Below are 17296 nucleotides of genomic sequence, written 5' to 3' on the forward strand. Positions count from 1 at the left end.
CCATATATTCTAGTAGTTGCAGACTATGCAACCTGATACCTGGAGGCTAGCTCATTGAGCTCCACAAACGCAACACCAGTTAATGCCCAACTCGTGAAATGTTACTTGCCACGGCAAAAATGCTGCTTTGTCAGTGGGAGCTTCCCAAAGAAACCTGTTTGGTCCCAGCCATGCTCCAGCCAGCCATAGAGTTACCAGGGAGCTTCAGAAAAAATACCGGACACACTTGATCGGGAGGGGAAGGGGGGAAGGAATCAGCCGGGAGGGGAGGGGGCTGGCCAGGAGGAGGGGGGGTGGTCGGGAAGCAGGGCTGGCGGGGGGAGGGGCTGGGGGCAGCAGGGCTGGACGGGAGATATCGGGGGGGGGGCTGGGGGCAGCAGGGCTGGATGGGAGATATCGGGGGGGCTGGGGGCAGCAGGGCTGGACGGGAGATATCGGGGGGGGGCAGCCGGCGGGAAGCAGGGCTGGTTGGGGAGAGCGAGGCTGGCTGGGGGTGGGAGTGGAAGGGGAGAGAATCGGCTGGCGGGGAGCGGGACTGACCCAGACACATGCAGATCCCAGGGCGTTGCCTGTCCCGGGCACAGTCTTGGCCAAGCACGAGCGAGTCCGGCTACGGCTCCACAACGCGCTTGAACAGTGCTCAGGAGCACAGACGGGGCTTCTTCTGCTCCCCAAGGCATCACTCCAATGTCAGACACAACCAGCGGCTCTCAGCACCGATTGCGCCCTGCCTCCCAGCCACTCCCCCCGCCACCGCCAGGCTTCCATCGGGCGTCCAACCGGAAAACCAGAAAATACCGGACATTGCACGTCTCCAGTATTTTCTGTATTTTTTTTACTGGACAGAGGGCCCAAAAATCAGACTGTCCGGTTGAATACCGGACACCTGGCAACCCAGCCAGCCAAGAAGGCTGAAGCTGTGGCATGGCTTCCCCTACAACAGGCAGGAAGGAGGGGAAGGCTGGGGCCATACAATTGGTTAGCTGCTCCAGGGGCTGGGAGCTCTGAGTGTTGGGGCAGGGGGAGCAGGGAGGAGAAGGTGCTAATTTTGGGTAGGGGGTCAGCGACCATGATGGTGTGGGCTGGGAATATAGTGACCAGTGTAGAAGCAGTGGAGTCTTAGGCAGAAGGGGCGGAGCTGGAGCTTCTCTGGCCAAGCTTGCCATTCACCCACCACCCATGGGCCTGAAGGAACATGATTTGCTGAGGAGAGTACGCTTGATTGCTGAAGGAATTGCCTTTTTACATCCTAAACCTCCCCTCTTTTTTTTTTTAACTATGCCATGCATATTTTAACAAATGATAAACATTGAAACTGGAGTTTTGAAAAGTTTGCAACTGGCTTTGAAAGGGAGCTGCTTCTTGAACCTTGTGGCAAATGATTTTACACAGAATAGGCTTTCCACAGTGCTAGCTCAGTTTAGAGATTGGGGCTTTAGTGAGCTAAAAGGTCTGTGTCATCACTGCATAGCCAGATATAATTGCTTAGTGTTATCACAGGGAAATACACTTGCATTTTGAAAACAGACTGTTCCTCAGCAGGGGTCTGATGGATTCTTAGGAGAAATTTCCCTTTTCTGCCCCCACTCCCTTATCTCTTTCCATAAAGTTTTAGATTTTTTGTGTATCTTTTGCAACCTTGTGAAAACTTGAAGAAAATGACTTGTCATTCCTGTAATATGAAATGTTTCTCCCTCTTTCTTTCAACAGACAAAGATTGCTATCGAAAGACTGAGAGACACACACCAAAAACTACCTGGAAATATATTAAGGGCTCTATTGGAACGATTTGATAAACATCAGAAAGCTGCCTAGTTTGTTTACATATATGTTTAAAATGTTACCTTGTTGTAAAAGTATTAAAAACTACATGTTGGACCTGACTGGTCCTGCACCCCGGGGACCTGACTGGTCCTGAATGAGGGATTTCACCAGACCACAGGAGATCCATTTGTGTTCCCCCAGCCCAGCTCCTCCTGGCCTGGCTGCTGGCCTCCCTGTTCACTCCCCACTGCCACTGGCCCCTCTTCCCTGCCTGCTCCCCAGGCTCCTGACGGCTGCAATGCTGGGCTCCCAGCCCCATCAGTCTTGCCATAGCAGCACGCAATCCCATTGCCATGGCTCCCATCCTCACCGCAGCTATCTGTGGTCCCACCAGCCCTGCCATGGCTGATCATAGTCCTGTGACAGTAAGGCTGGCACCACCCCTGCTGCCAGGGTTCCTGACCCGACAGGGCAGACTGCTGCCCTGCTGGAGCCCACTGGCACTCTGGCTGCCCTGCTGCTGGCTCAGCTGGACTCCCGCAGCTGGGTTTCCAGCCCCTGCAGGGCTCCTGCCTCTGACCCTCCACCAGAACTCTGTGGTCATGCTGGACCATGGATGTTGTCGGACCAGAGAGTCCTGATTTAGAAAGACTCAACTTGTACCTATCACTGTACTTAAAAAAAAAAAAAGATTCTCCCCCCACAGCATATGTTTTTTCGTGTGTCTGATCTGCAAGTAGAAACTGGCTACAACTCAAAAATTCTTATAAAAGATTAAATTGGCTTGCAAAGCATTTTGAAAAAAATAGGCTTGTGCTCTTTTTACTAGTTTATGGTATGTGAAAATGGCCTGAAAAGGTGGGAGCAGTTTTTTTGGGGGTGAAATTTTCCATCCCATTCTGCACTTAGGTTTTGATACTGGTACCACTAAAGCCCTTAGGGTATGTTTTGATACTGGTACCACTAAAGCCCTTAGGGTATGTGCCCTTAGTTCAAACTAGGGTGGCTAGTGTAGACATACCCTGAGATCTGATCCAAAGCCCACTTATGTTGGTTTTGCTGAAGAACCTCCCAAGTGGAGATATGCATTGTGAGCTGACTTTAGTTGAATTGCAAGATGTTCCTTAAAAGTTATATTTTAAACAGGTACTAACAAAAATAAATGAAAACCAAGAGCTTAACAGCCTAAAGAATTATTTGACTACTCAATAGCACAGTTCTTATGGTCCTAGTTCACACCAGTCACCACAGATTCTTCCAAGGTAGGCAACTCTTAACATTTTTCTAAAAGAAAAAAGAAAAGAAACAATCCAAACGCTGCCGTGGCAAAAATCTCTTCAGGCCTCCTTGATGCATCATAAAGAATAAAAAAAGGCACAAACCTATCTTTTCCCCCTTTGCAGTTCACCATAGTTAACAGTAGCTTGCTTGACACAGATGCTTTGATATAGAACATTATAGTAATTCTTTCACAGCAGTGTTACTAACTTATTCAAAGGTAAAAAAATGGAAGCTTCTAATGTTTGAATTGTTTACAATGTGAACATAATGAGTGAAAATCCTCACCCCTGCTACTCAATAGTAAAATTCCTTTGACTTTAATTGGGCCAACATTTTATCCAATAACGTTAGATATGAACTCTCAGTTGGCAGTGTCAGAAAACTCAGTTAAAGGTGGATTTTTGCTTTTATTTCACACAATTATTACTCAATAGTATTTGCTCTTTGATAACTTTAAAAGACTTAGTAATCATGTTTCCTTTTATGCTTTAATCCTCTTTTAATAGCCCTTGTTTAATATTTCAAGAGGACAATCAGATTAAATTTGATTTGAAGACACAATTCCAGTTGGTCTTTGTACAGCATTGTGGTCATATTAAAAATGTGTAGTGTACAAATGTTAGAGTTAAAACAATGTGAATAAAAATGAGTGCATGGAAGCATTTAGATTTCTTGTCTTCTTAAAAGCTCAGTTTTGAAAGTATCCAATACAGAACTATAATGAGTACAGAAAGCAATCAAAATTATATGCTCTGTTGGTTCTCTCTACATGTAAATGTGTTTAGTCATTTAAATTATATTTTAATGTGGTGCATGAAATCCTGGAAGTAAATAAAATTGGAAGTTATATTTGACACACTCTTTTAAAACTGGCAAACATCTGTGTGTAGATTCATTAGTTAGCAACAGAAAATGGCTATTTTTATGTAACAATAAAGAAGCTAGTGGCAGCTTAAAGACTAACAGATTATTTGAGCATAAGATGTCATTCGTTTTAAAAAATTTGTCAGATGCTGATGCATCATTCATCTGATGAAGTGGGGTTTTTTTATCCTCGAAAGCTTATGTCCAAATAAGTTTGGTGCCACAGGACTCTTTTGTTGTTTTTGCAGATATAGACTAATATTGCTATCCCTTTGAAACTTTACATGTAATAGGTACACAGTTTGAAATTAATCTAATGCAATACATTTACTGGGACAGGTTTCTGCACAGAACTTGTGATGGGAAGCAGGAAGTGTCTCAGGCTTTGCTAACCTGGTGTGCAATACCATATATCTGTAAAGAGCTGTTGAGAAGGAATCAAATGAAGTGTCTTTCTGCTTCTCAGAAGGTTTGTTGATCAAGAATAAACTAAATTGAAAATGACTCCTGAGCAGACTGCTGTACTGATGACAAAGAAGACTAGGTAGCTGCATAAATGGATCCCTTCAAATGAAACACTGCCACTGTCAAATGAAACAATGTTAGCAATGAATTCCTTCTGAGGAATTCAGAGTCCTTCCAGACCTGTGGCTGGCTGCTGTCTCCAATGCCCTTGCCAATGGCTGTCAAGGAAACCCAGCCTAGAAACCCTATAACAAGCAGCCAAGGTCTCTAAAGAGTCTGATTTTCCTGGGATTCTTGCTACTCATCTGGGTTCCACTGTTTCTGCCCTTGACATCCTCCCAAATCCTTCCACTCAGGGAATAACCACAACCTGCTTTCCCACCGTCTCTTTGCTCCTCACCGCTGCTGGGCTTTATGTTGGCCCCACCTTCTGGTCAGCTGAGTCTGCTTCTAATTAGTACCATGCTCCCTGGCTCCTCCTCCAGGTGCACCAATGGAGTTATTTGGCCTGCCTGGCCACCTTAATCCCTCTTGTCCCAATGGTGGGGAGGGGGAGGAAGAGGTGCTTCACCACAGAAATTTAAATTAAAATAAATCTAGTCCAGTCTTCAATCTACTACAGGCAGTCCCCGGGTTACATGGATCCGACTTACATCAGATCCCTACTTACAAACGGGGTGAGGCAACCCCGCACTAGCTGCTTCCCCCCAGCAGACCAGGGAGACGTGAAACTAGCGCCCTCCCCCCCCCCCCCCAGCAGACTAGGGAGACGCAGAGTGGCTTTTCTCAGCAGACACCTCAGCTTGAGAATAAAGGACTGAGGGAAGTGAGGTGTAGAAGAATAAAATTGAGCTCTGGAGAAATGTTTGTCTAGAGTTTCCCCTACAATATGTACCAATTCCGACTTACATACAAATTCAACTTAAGAACAAACCTACAGTCCCTATCTTGTACGTAACCCGGGGACTGCCTGTATATCATGGAAACCCTCACTCTCTCTTGGGAAGCTTCCAGGGCCGTCTTTAGGGTTTATGGGTCCCTATGTAGTACTATTAAACTGGTGTCCCTACAGCCAATGGCAGCTAAAGTGGGGAATTTTTAGAGATATGATTTTATAATCTTCTACAAATATTAATGAAATATTTTAATGCAGATTTTAAACTGAGGTCTTGTAGACTAACTCGAACTCATTTCATCTGAAGAAGTGGGTTTTGCCCATAAAAGCTCATGATATTTATATAGGCCGTCCTTGCTATAAGTCCAAGATACATTCCAAAAAACTTGGACTTATAGCGAAACAACTTAAAGTGGGGAATTTTTTTCCCATGGCTGACTTCCATTTGCACAGATTGGGGGGGGAGGGGCAGTTTGCACGACTTAAGAGCGGGGAATGGGAGAACTTATAACACATCAGTTCCTACAAGCATCAACAACTTTAGTGTGGAACGGATCTATACCAGGGCAACGTATGGCGGAGACACCCTATATATATACATTTGTCAGTCTCTAAAGTGCCACAGGACTACTCATTGTTTTTACAGTAAATTTAGAAACTAAAAGTATAAACCTCGGCTTGGCAAATGCTTGGTCAATGGCTTCATTACCACTTGAATAGCTCTTTCAGAGGTTCAGTGTTCGGTTAATCAGTCTGGCGGACTTTTTCACTTTTAAGTTAACTAGATCTTCTCCGGAGGAAGCAGAGTCACAGAACAGGGATAGGAATAGGCAGGTAGGTAGAGGAACAGGGATAGGAAAAAGATGGTGAATGGGTATTAAGACCCAGGCATGTCCCAATTTTTCAGGTGCTTCACGCAACTGCGTATTCTGCATAAGGGCAAGGGCAGTACTGAATACATCTGTAGTGACACTCTCCAAACCTGGGACAAAACCTGCCTTTTAAAAATGCTTTTGTGTATAACAAAAAATGAAGACAGGTGTGTATATATATATACTTGTAACATATGCTTAAAAACATTGAATGATGAAAAATGGAAACGTTTGTTTAGAAAGGATGCTTTTTGGATCAGTGACCTGTCATATGTGTGCACAGTGCCCATCATGTTTTATACAGAATATACATTATTATAAACAGAATAATATAAAAGGGTTATTAATTGGAAAACAAAGTACTCAAAAGCGAGGAAATGACAAAGTTATGATGGTCACTATAACACTAACTGCTCCCTTGTATAAATGCACAACAGAAATTTTAGTTGAACAAACACTGTCTTTTCCCCATATAACATTTGCAGTTTGTGGTGTGTGGATTCAACAGTACACAGTGAATGAAACACCTATTAGATACTTATTTTTATCTTCATTGTTTATTGTGTGATCTTTGCCCCATTCTCTACACAGAATTCAATTTCTGCAGTGTCAATATACTCCTGCCTCACTTCTCATCTAATCTATGCACTTCAGTTCTGATTCAGAGCCCTTCAATGAGCGAGCTTTGGATTAGGCTGGGGTGGGCAGCAAGTGGATGTGGTTCACCAGGGTTAACCCATGGCGGGTGGCCAGATGCTTTTTTTTACCTGAGTGTCCACAGGTATGGCTGTTCACAGCTCCCATTGGCTGAGAGAAGCTATGGCCCAGCCTGCACCAATAAGAAGAATTTTTTTTTGGTGAATAAAAATAAATACTCATCTAACATATGTATTGAAAAAACATGTAGTGCAAATGGAATATTGGAAATTATTTTTTTTTTAAACCTCATTGTATGATACAAATATGTACACACTGAAAAAAAGCGGCAGAACAGCTCTTGCACACGAGGAGTAACAGTTAATTCGAACTAAGGAGCTAGTTCGAATTAACGTTTAACAGCTGTGTCTAGCTGCGGGCAGTTAGGGTATGTCTACACTACTCCCCTAGTTCGAACTAGGGGGGTAATGTATGCATACCGAACTTGCTAATGAAGCCCGGGATTTGAATTTCCCGGGCTTCATTAGCATAAAGCCGGCGCCGCCATTTTTAAAAGCCAGCTAGTGCGAACCCCGTGCCGCGCGGCTACATGCGGCACGGACTAGATAGTTTGGATTAGGCTTCTAATCCGAACTATCTGTACGCCTCTGTTCCGTGTAGATGTTAATCTTATCTCCAAAGTGGAGGAATACGGAGCAGAGCCTCCTCAGCTGACCTCAATCCCTGGCAGGTTCATATGGGAGAAGATGGTCCTTCAGATACCCCGGATCCAACCCATTTAGGGCTTTAGAGGTCATAGCCTAGTCCGAACTACCTAGTCCGTGCCGCGTGTAGCCGCGCGGCACGGAGTCCGCACTAGTGGACATTTAAAAATGGCAGTGTCCAGCTTTATGCAAATGAAGCCCGGGAAATTCAAATCCCGGGCTTCATTTGCAACTCCGGTTGCCTACATTACCACCCTAGTTCGAACTAGGGTGGTAGTGTAGACATACCCTGAGTCAGTTGTATCCAGAAGAGGAAACTTTTTTGTATTCTATGGATTATGGAACAATGACACTATTCAAGGAAGCCTCTGCAATTTTCCAGAAACAACTGGTTATATAGCTGACAAGTCGCATCACTTTCCATGATGGAATTGTGTTCCAAATGTTCTGAAAGGTGAAGCAAATTTGCACCTCCTAGTTTACTTCAGTGATCTTGATGAGATACATGCATAGAATCAATGCTGAGATGTTGCAAAGCATATTAGAAAACATGTTCATTGCAAGGTCAATATGGGTGAATGTCATGTGAGAATCCAGCTAACTTCCTAAAAATCAGAGTTCCAATAATTAGCAGTTGGGCTAGTGAACTTTACAAAATTTGTCAGACTGCAGCTTGGATAGAACTCCCTACCAACTCTTTAATAGAACTGGTTGAAAATTTTGATTAAAACTTTGACAAAACAGAAATTGTCCTGAGTAAATTCTCCAATATCAACATTGAAAAATTGTTTTCCAACACAAAAATTTCAATTAAAATTTGAAATTGTACACATAAATCCTATTTTTAAAATTTATAATGGAAAGCAAAACATATTTTTCAACCACCTCTATCCACTAACACAAACAATATAGTCTGCAGAAGCATATTCCCGTTTTACACTAATTTTAGGAGATCTGCATCTTTTAAAAGGTTTGTATGTATAACCTTAGATTTTGGTTATTTTTTTTAAATACCTCACATCCATTGAACATGAATTAAAGCTGAATGGACTTCTGTTCGAGATTTTGGGGGAACAGGAACAGAATCAGGCTCATAATGGTAAACAGGAAATATAATAAATAGTTCTGACTTATGTTTTTAAACATTAAATAATCATGCAGCATTCAAATCATATGATCCAAAGTTCAATATGGCATAACTGCTGATATTTAATTTTTCCACAAAGGATTGCTATTAGAGGGCATTACAAATTAAATATTCACTTCTAATTTACTGGCTCTGTGGAGGTTCTCAGATATAATTTTACATGAGTGTATTGTTTTTGTTTTATCGTTCTGGTTTTTTCCTGGCTCTCTTATGTATGTCTCATCACAATCTCAATAGTCTTTGCTTTGACTTATTTTCTTTTTAAAAAATATTTTGGGTTGTAGTTTGATCTTTCACAGAGAAAAATAAATAATTCTATTTAAAAAGTCAGTATTATGAATTTTCTCCAAACAGCATCAATAAACTATACATAAGTTTAAATGGCATGCAATAAGGGCAAGTGGATAAAATAGAAAAGAAATAAAGACAAGAGAAAAAAGTGATCATTAATAAAATGAATGTATGTGCCAGATACAGTTAGTTTGTCTACTCTGATTGTCAATTCTGTCTTAAGCTGTGACCTGTACATAAATTAGGTTAAAAAAAAACCCATGCTTTCCTGAGATCTGTTTGTTCTGAGTGTGCAAAGCTCTGAACTTTAGAGACCAAGGCATATAGAACAGTATTGTTCCTTATGGATAGTGCTGAGAAAGTCCAAAAAGCAGATGAAATTAAGTGGATGCAGTCAGTATCTGACCATTTTTAACATAAAAGATTTTCCAGTGGGATATTTTCCAAATATCCTTCAACCACCACAAATGTTGGAAGAACTTTTTCTCAATCAAAGCAGTATTGTGCATTTTGCTTATGCTATATCAAGAATCAGAATAAGAGTATCTTATTACTTTCAGGTAAGATGAGATGCTATCAGTTAACTGCTTCCTTTCGTTTGTCAATAATGCCACACCCTATTCTAGTTTCATGTGTAGAAATAATGGACTATCTCTTTATAGCTATTATTTGTTATGATGATGGGTTGATCAGTATTTTATCCTACTAAAAACTATACATATGATAGCTTGTTTTGTACTTGTTTCTTAATCTTACCATTTATATTGTATTAACAAATATCCTGTAAAAGTGACACAGGCTATAGATAAAAGTGATTACATTGGTGTCCAAGAAAAATGACAGCCAAAAAGACAGCAAAATTTGTGAGGGCTAAAGGAAACAACAAAAGACTACTTTGACTTCTTCTGTTTTCAAGATTAAACATGTTATGAAAACTTACTCACTTGGCTGAGGAACTTGCTGTGTTGTTTTTATTGAATTTACAATAAAAACAGCTCCCTCAAGACTAGTATTTTAACATTTAATTTCAGAAGTGAATGAAATGATCTATGAAAGATTTTGAGCACTCTTAAAAGGGTTGTTTATAAAGCACTTTGAGTTGCTTGGAGGAAAAGCAGTTTAAGTGACATGTACTGGTAGGTAATATAAAGCATATACTAATATTCTGGTAGCCTGTAAAATAGCATATCAATGCAAATTAAAATAAACTGTACCAAGTGTATAATATAATTGCATTTAGTGGTTGTGGGGCTAAATCATTGCAACTGTAACCTCACGTTTTGTGACATTGCTTGAAATCTTTAAAGGAATTTTTATCATATAGGCAGTCCCCGGGTTACGTACAAGATAGGGACTATAGGTTTGTTCTTAAGTTAAATTTGTATGTAAGTCAGAACTGGCTCCAGATTCAGCCGCTGCTGCTGAAACTGACCAGGGGCTGACTACAGGAAGCTGGAGGCAGAATTGCTCTGCCCCCAGCTTCCTGGAATCAGCCACTGATCAGTTTCAACAGCGGCTGAATCTCGAGCCTGGGACAGAACAGCTGGGCTGCCAGGTAGGTCCCTGCAGGACCAACCCAGCAGCGCCCCAGCTGCTCTACCCCAGGGTCCACAACAAAAGCCTGGTCTGCTGGGGGGAGGAGGGGCGCACTAGCTGCGCCCCCCCCCCCCAGCAGACCAGGGACACGGGGAGCAAAGCGGCAGCGGCGGCGGGGTGCCGCGCCTCTGAGGCTTTGCTCTGGCAAAGCCTCAGAGGCGCGGGACCCCGCCGCCGCTGCGGCTTTGCTCCCGGTGTCCCTGGTCTGCTGGAGATGGTCCCCAGCAGACCAGGGGCACCCGGAGCAGCTTTTCTCGCCCCGGAGGTCGAGGTGGCGGGACCGCTGTGCTCTGGGCGGTCCCGCTGCCTGCGAGCTCCGGGGTGAGAAAGCCCCGTTCGTAAGTGCGGATCCGACGTAACTCGGGGACTGCCTGTATTTGTACATGGTTATTTGCTATGGACACTGTGACTGCCTCCCATGCCATGTGAAAATTGGCTTATGAATATGCATAACTTGAAGATTTTTGAATCAGGTATAGCACATAGGAATTCAGATTTGTTTTTCATATGGAGTTTAGGGTTTTTAATATGGACTTCAGTTATTAATCTACTGAATTTTATAACTTTTTAAAATGAGCTACAAGATAGCTCAAGGCACTAAAATTAGGTTCACTTTGCCAGTGACATTTTGAGGAAGAAATTAGTTTGACAACATTATAAAAATGTTGTATAAAAAGTTATTGGAGAAAACTGGATGGTCACCATCACAATGTTTGAAGTGGCTCATGACTGTGAATGCTAACTTCAGGCCAGACTGCCAAGAAGCAGGCCAGAGACCTCAAACTAGTTATGTGTTATATCATTAGGTTTCACCAACTCAGTAAGAAGTGTGAACTCCTAAAACATTATAACAGTTTTACCATGGAGTCACAGACAGTCCCCTTGGGCATTTCTATCTTGCCACCCAAGCAAGCTGGACGCAGTGACAGCTCAGGCTGCTTTCAGTCCCAGGAGACCAGTCATTTATCCCAGGCAGGGGCGGATGAGAGTGCCGCGGGGCCCAGGCAGCAAAATTTTGCGGGGCCCCCCCTTTGACACAGCGCATGCGCCGTTGTGCCAAGACGCATGCGCAGGGCCTCGGGAAGCGCAGGGCCCGGGGAAGTCGCCCCGCTCGCCCTGCCCTAAATCCGCTGCTGATCCCAGGTCAAATTTGTACTTCAGAGCTCATACCAAAGACAATGCTTGTAGCCAATCCTGTAATTATGTAAAAATTTATCAACCAGGAAAAAAGAAATAAGTGAGTTATTGCAAGGTTAAAGCAAGCAAATGAATTATACTTGATGGTTTTCCAAGGTGACAGTTATTGTAATCCATTAGTCCTGAATGCCTTTTAGATCTAATCCAGGCGGACACTGGGGGTCTCACCTGTCAAAGTCAAAACAGAAAAAAAAAATATTGTCAGCTATTTTTATTTCTTTTTTTCACAGTTCAAAATGATGGGATAAATCCTTTCGACCCTTTTGCATGTAGACTCTTCATGGGTGTGAAGGGACAATTAATAAAGTTTTTGTATTGGCATGTCCCACAATGGCCCATTTAGTTAATAGTCTTCTGATGAGCAGGAGATAATCCCTCAGGATAGATTTACAGTTGCACAGCAAACTTTTCTTACAGTTATAAAGCAAGACTTAAATATTAATCTATAATGTGTGATTGCATGTAGCAATTTACAAGCGCTTCATAAAGTCTAAACACTAAACACATTGTTATAAGTTCAATTCTGGTCTTCACCACACTAAGATACCGGCAAAACAGACTTTAAGCCTTCGCAAGGAGTAGCAACTGGTTTGCCCGCATCACAGCCACAGCTTTAGAATAAAGTAATCAGACTACTCAAATGTAAATGATGGCCAGTTTAAAAGACATATATTTTAATATCAACATTTTATTTATGAAAAATAATCCTCTGGCTCTCAATTGGACTAATATTATTTTGTACTTTCATTTCCAGACAGTGTCAAAATAAGTAATATTAAACAACCCTGAGCTAGTAACATTACTAAAGTGGGACTTTTCTTTAATTTCAGACCCATAAATGAATCCTAATATTCTAGATCTTCCTGAGCCAAGAAAAAACCTTTGGGATATAGTTGGCTCAGAAGTTAAATCTCACAGAATGAAATAACTAAATGTCATGCATTTCAGTAGCACAGTATCTGATAGCAAAATAAATACTGATATCACACACACACAAAAAGCAGACAAAGGGGCTACGTCTACACTGGCCCCTTTTTCGGAAGGATTTCCCTATTCCCACTTTCAAAATTAGCATGCCCCTTCCGAAAAAGGGGCCAGTGTAGACGTAGCCAGGCAATTTAGTTCTTTCTGGAGAATAAATGCAGTCTTAAAATTGAGTTGGGAAACTGGTAATGCGATTATTACCATAATTAAATGTATTTAAGCTTCTATGGGCGTGAACCTTAATTTTGTATTTCCTGTATTTTCACAAGTTTTGAGGTTCGTTTAATCTCATTTACAGTAATGGCACATGATACCATGGGGCAATCTTAATTCTGCATTAGCAAAGGTTTTTTTTGCCATTTACTATTTTTACATGTTTGAGACTTTTGCTGACAATCACCCCATATGAATGCTACTCTCCATATAACCAACAGGAGGTAACTGAACAGCAGCAGCAACCACAAAATAATCTAGGACCTTCAGATAGAGACAAAAGAAGAAATGGTACCAAGAAGCAAAAGTACAAAGCAGGACAGGGAAGAACATGATACTAACAGAAAACTCATAAACAAGTACTTGAATAATATAGTTTAGAGCAGGGGTGTCCAAACTTTTTTCAAAGAGGGCCAGATTTGATGAAGTGAACATGCGTGAGGGCCGACCATTTTGCCTGACATTCTTTGAACCATTAAAATTAAATGCAAATTAACTATTTTATGCAAAGTTTATTGCAAACGGCATACTTTTCATTTCGTCACATGGATGACAAATCTAAACAGGTGTTAAATCACTCTGCCTTTCATATCTGAAGGCCAGATGAAAAAAAAAAATACAGGAAGCTGAAAAATATGTCAGGAACATTGTAAAGTACATTACATATTATTGGTAATAAAGGTTGTCTGTCAACTTTTAAGTTCAAAAAATATGAACAGGAACATAACACCAAGTATACATGTTGTGTCCAAATATATTTATAACTGATTTAGACCAACTGACATTAACTGAGATTTTACAATGTGTTCATCTCAATACATATGGATTCGTTGGGGGCCATAAAAGATAGATATTGCCAAATTACCTGGGGGGCCGTATTAAACCAGAACACGGGCCACAATTGGCCCGCGGGCTGGACTTTGGACATGCCTGGTGTAGAGTATGCTTATAAAATTTAGTGATGACCCTAAGCTCTGGGAGGGGCTGCTTGCACAGCTGGAAGACAGGATTAGAATTCAAAAGGACCTTTACATATTAGAGTATTAGTCTGAATTAAATAAAATTAAATTTAACAAAAATGAGTGCAAATTACTTTACTTTGGAAGAAAAAAAAATCAAATATACAACTTCAAAATGGGGAATAACTGACTAGCTGGTAATCCTGAAAAGGAGCTGGGGGTTACAGTGGATCACAAATTGAATGTAAGTCAACAATGTGATGAAGTTGCAAAAGAGGCTAATTTAATTTTGGGGTGTATTAAAGGAAGTGTAAATAAAACATGGAAGATAATTCTCCCACTTTGCTTGGCAGGCGTAAGGACTCAGCTGAAGTACTGAGTCCAGTTCTAAGCCCTACACTTTCTGAAAAATATGGACAAACTAGGAAAATCCAGAAGAGAGCAACAAACATACCACCAGATTTAAGAAATTTGATAAATGAAGAAAGGTGAAACAAAACTGAGCATGTCAAGTCTTGAAAGAAGTAGACTGAAGGGGGTCTTCGTATGTGCTTAGGGTGGTTGGGTCTGAGTTCAGCTATAGTCTCTGCACTGAAAATAGGACACAGACTAATGAAGTAAACTGTAGCAAAGTATGATTAGGTACCCATTTTCTAGCTATAAGGGTAGTTAATCTCTGGCACAGGCTCACAAGGGAAACTGTGGAATTCCTGATAATCTAGGTTTCCAAAAACTGGTTGGCTAAACATAACGGCTAGGGTGTACAGTAATTCCTCATTTAACACGGTAGATACGTTTCAGAAAATGATCGTGCTAAGTGAAAACGTGTTATGTGGGGTCAATTTTCCCATTGAAAATAATGGAATACATGGAGGTTGCATTTCAAGCGCATGTGCGATCACAGCTTCAGCCTGCACTTGTTAGCAGCTGGGACCAGGACATAAGGTTGGGGGAGAAAGAGGACTAGGTTATAGCAGGGAGGGGAGGTGTTTGGCTCTGGAGAAGGGAAGGAAAGAACAGGGGAGGGGGCTTGCAGCTGGCAGCTGAGTTTCCCCAGCTGGCCAGTTACTGGCAGCTGCACGGGACTTCCCCTGCCTCCTTACAAAGCAATTGAGGTTCACTACTCGCTGTGCCGTTCCCCGGCAACCCCTGCTTGCCGGACACGAGGCATCTGGCCAGAGGGGGTCGCCGGGGAACGATGCGGTGAGTGGCGAACCTCTGTTTTGCAGGGAGGCAGGGGAAGCCCTGCACAGGAAACCCAGCCACCAGCTATAAACTGGGGACGGAAGAGAGGGAGTGAAGCATCCCCAGAAGGGATCACCAGGGAATAGCACGGCGAGCGGCGAACCTCTGCCACTTTGCAGGGAGGCAAGGGAAGCCCTCCGCAGCTGCTGGCAAGCAGCTGGCAGGTAGGGGAAATCGTGTTATTGCGGGGACGGGTCTTGTTGTTCAAAAAATATTCCCTAAAAAAAAAAATCGTGCTATCACAAAAAAGTGTTAAGCAGGCATGTGTTAAGTGAGAAATTATTGTACATGTTCAGCCTCAGAAGGGGGGGAGGGGGCTTACAGAAACCTGCAGCATCAGCTGGCTCCATGGGAGCCAGTGCTGCCAGAAACTGGTTTTAAGCTGGCTCCCAGCAAGGAGCAGCTACCACCTACCGCCATTCCCAGGGAGTCAGCTGCTGCCCCTTGTTGCTGCTTCTATATCAGAGGCCGCAGCCCACTGCCCAGGAGCTGGTATATGCTGGGAATCAGCTTTTAGGGTGGCTCTTGCCATGCACCGGCTCCCATTTTGCAGAGGGGGAGGGAGCTGGCTCCACAGGATGGGGCGGGAGCCCGCAAGTAACCATGAGCGTTAAGGGAAAAGCCTCGGCTTACGGGTTAACCATGTTCAGGGTTTTACTTTGGCAGCCCTAGAACCGATCGGCAGGGAAAGGCCGCGGCCGGGAGGGCGCAGCAGCAGGTAGAAAATCCAGCGCTGTGCAGCGTGACGCCGAGCCCGTACGACTGGAGAAGCGGCAGCGCGCACAGAGCTCGCGGACCTTTCCCTCACCCAGGACAGCGACCGGGAAAACGGGGCCACCCTGGAGGGCCCGGGCAGGCCGCTGACTCTGAGGGGCCAGTGTAGCCGGGTGCCTGGAGGCCGCCGCCGCCCCCCCCCCAATCACCGTCGGCGGCGGCCGCCTCCCACACGCGGCCCCTCAGGGAGGCTGCGCGGCGGGGAAAGCAGCGGCTAAGCGCGCGCCGCTCGAGGGCGCCTAGAAACTCCCCCCCCCATCGCCTCAACGGCTCGCAACTGCGCCCTGGCCCAGCCGCCGCGTCACCCATCCGGGTTTCTTCCGCCGGAAGCGGACCCCGGCGTCGCACCCAATGGGGTCCGGCGCGTTTAGCCCCAGAGAGCAGTGGCTCCGGGATTGCCCATCTCGCTGACCGGGCGCCGGGGGGGGGGGAGCCGCCCTGGCGGGACCCGGCCTCCGCGGGGGCGGCTGCTGGAGCACAAAAAGCGGCTTTCAGGCCAGAGGCAGGGCTAGAGTCGGAGCCGCCGCCGGAGCGAGGTGAGGCACCCGCCGTGTGGGGCTGGGGGGCTCGGTACCGCCGGGGCCTCCCCTGCCCGGGCTGGTGCCGCAGCGCGACGTGGGGCCATGCTCCCCTCCTCGCCGGTCTGTGCGGCCTCTCCCGCTCCCCGCGCAGCGGGACTGGCGGGTCCGTCCTCCCTCGGCAGGGCGCGTTTCCTTTCCGGGACCCCGACCCTGCTCCTCCCGCCCACCAGGGGGTGGTGACCTGGGGTTCCTCCCTTCCTCCCACTTCTTCGGGCGTGTGAAGGAGCCCAGTGTGCCCCGTGCCCTGGCGCTGCGGGCTGGGCCTTGGAGCCTCACCGAAACCAACCGGTGAAATGCACCCAGGAGCGCTGCGCTTTTGGGTTAAAAAAACAAACTTGATGATAAAAACATTATGCTCGCAAACACAGCGACCGCCGGCATCATACACGCCTGTATAGGAAACGACCAGTGTCAGTTATCTTAGCAAACCCACTAGCCTGATGGTTCTCAAACTTGTTGTCTACGGCCTGCCATGCTCAATGTAGACCTTTCCATGGCTTGCCAGCCAGCCACCCATAATGACAAAATGGGAGCAGGAAGGGGTGGGGGAAGGGAGGGAAGAAGGGAGGGTGCAGGAGTAGGCTGGGGGTGCAGGCTTTGGGTGGGAGAGAGGTGCATGAAAGTAATGGAAGTGCAGAATCTGGGCATAAGGGTGATGGGGGTGCTTACCTGGCTTCGAGCCTCCTGCCGCTCCCAGGCATGCCCCCTGTTCCTCCCATAGGCCGTGATTCTGGTCTGTGGGAGTAGTGCGGAAAGTGTTTCCTCCCCACCCCAGCTGAGTGAGTGGGAGGGGAATGGATGTGCAGG

General features: G+C 44.7%; 2 protein-coding genes and 1 long non-coding RNA gene across 9 annotated transcripts in view; 2 read left to right on the plus strand and 1 right to left on the minus strand.

Annotated features, from left to right (window-relative positions):
- The window catches only part of LOC102446696 (DGAT1/2-independent enzyme synthesizing storage lipids-like), a 44443-nt gene extending 39243 nt beyond the window's left edge, over nucleotides 1–5200 (plus strand). For 3 of the 5 annotated variants that reach the window (XM_075920693.1, XM_006126321.4, XM_025186260.2), the window contains one exon: nucleotides 1711–5196. In XM_075920693.1, coding sequence (XP_075776808.1) covers nucleotides 1711–1815 — 105 coding nt within the window. In that variant the 3' untranslated portion in view covers nucleotides 1816–5196. Of the gene's footprint in view, nucleotides 1–1710 lie in introns of all 5 variants that reach the window. The other 2 variants (XM_025186261.2, XM_075920694.1) reach the window with 2 other exon arrangements.
- A 6613-nt stretch (nucleotides 5201–11813) lies between these two features.
- On the minus strand, nucleotides 11814–17280 carry LOC142827063 (uncharacterized). The gene is made up of 2 exons (XR_012901449.1): nucleotides 17159–17280; nucleotides 11814–11901 (listed from the first exon to the last, which is right to left on the minus strand). It is a non-coding gene; the product is annotated as an uncharacterized LOC142827063 (long non-coding RNA).
- Nucleotides 15090–17296, plus strand: part of LOC102446935 (DGAT1/2-independent enzyme synthesizing storage lipids-like) — a 31548-nt gene continuing 29341 nt past the window's right edge. Inside the window, exon 1 of one of the 3 annotated variants that reach the window (XM_006126323.4) lies at nucleotides 15090–15298. The gene's annotated coding sequence lies outside the window, so the exon portion shown is untranslated. Of the gene's footprint in view, nucleotides 15299–16301; nucleotides 16445–17296 lie in introns of those variants that run through there. The other 2 variants (XM_006126322.4, XM_075920687.1) reach the window with 2 other exon arrangements.

This window comes from Pelodiscus sinensis, chromosome 2 (assembly GCF_049634645.1).
Source record: "Pelodiscus sinensis isolate JC-2024 chromosome 2, ASM4963464v1, whole genome shotgun sequence".
Lineage (NCBI taxonomy): Eukaryota > Metazoa > Chordata > Testudines > Trionychidae > Pelodiscus > Pelodiscus sinensis.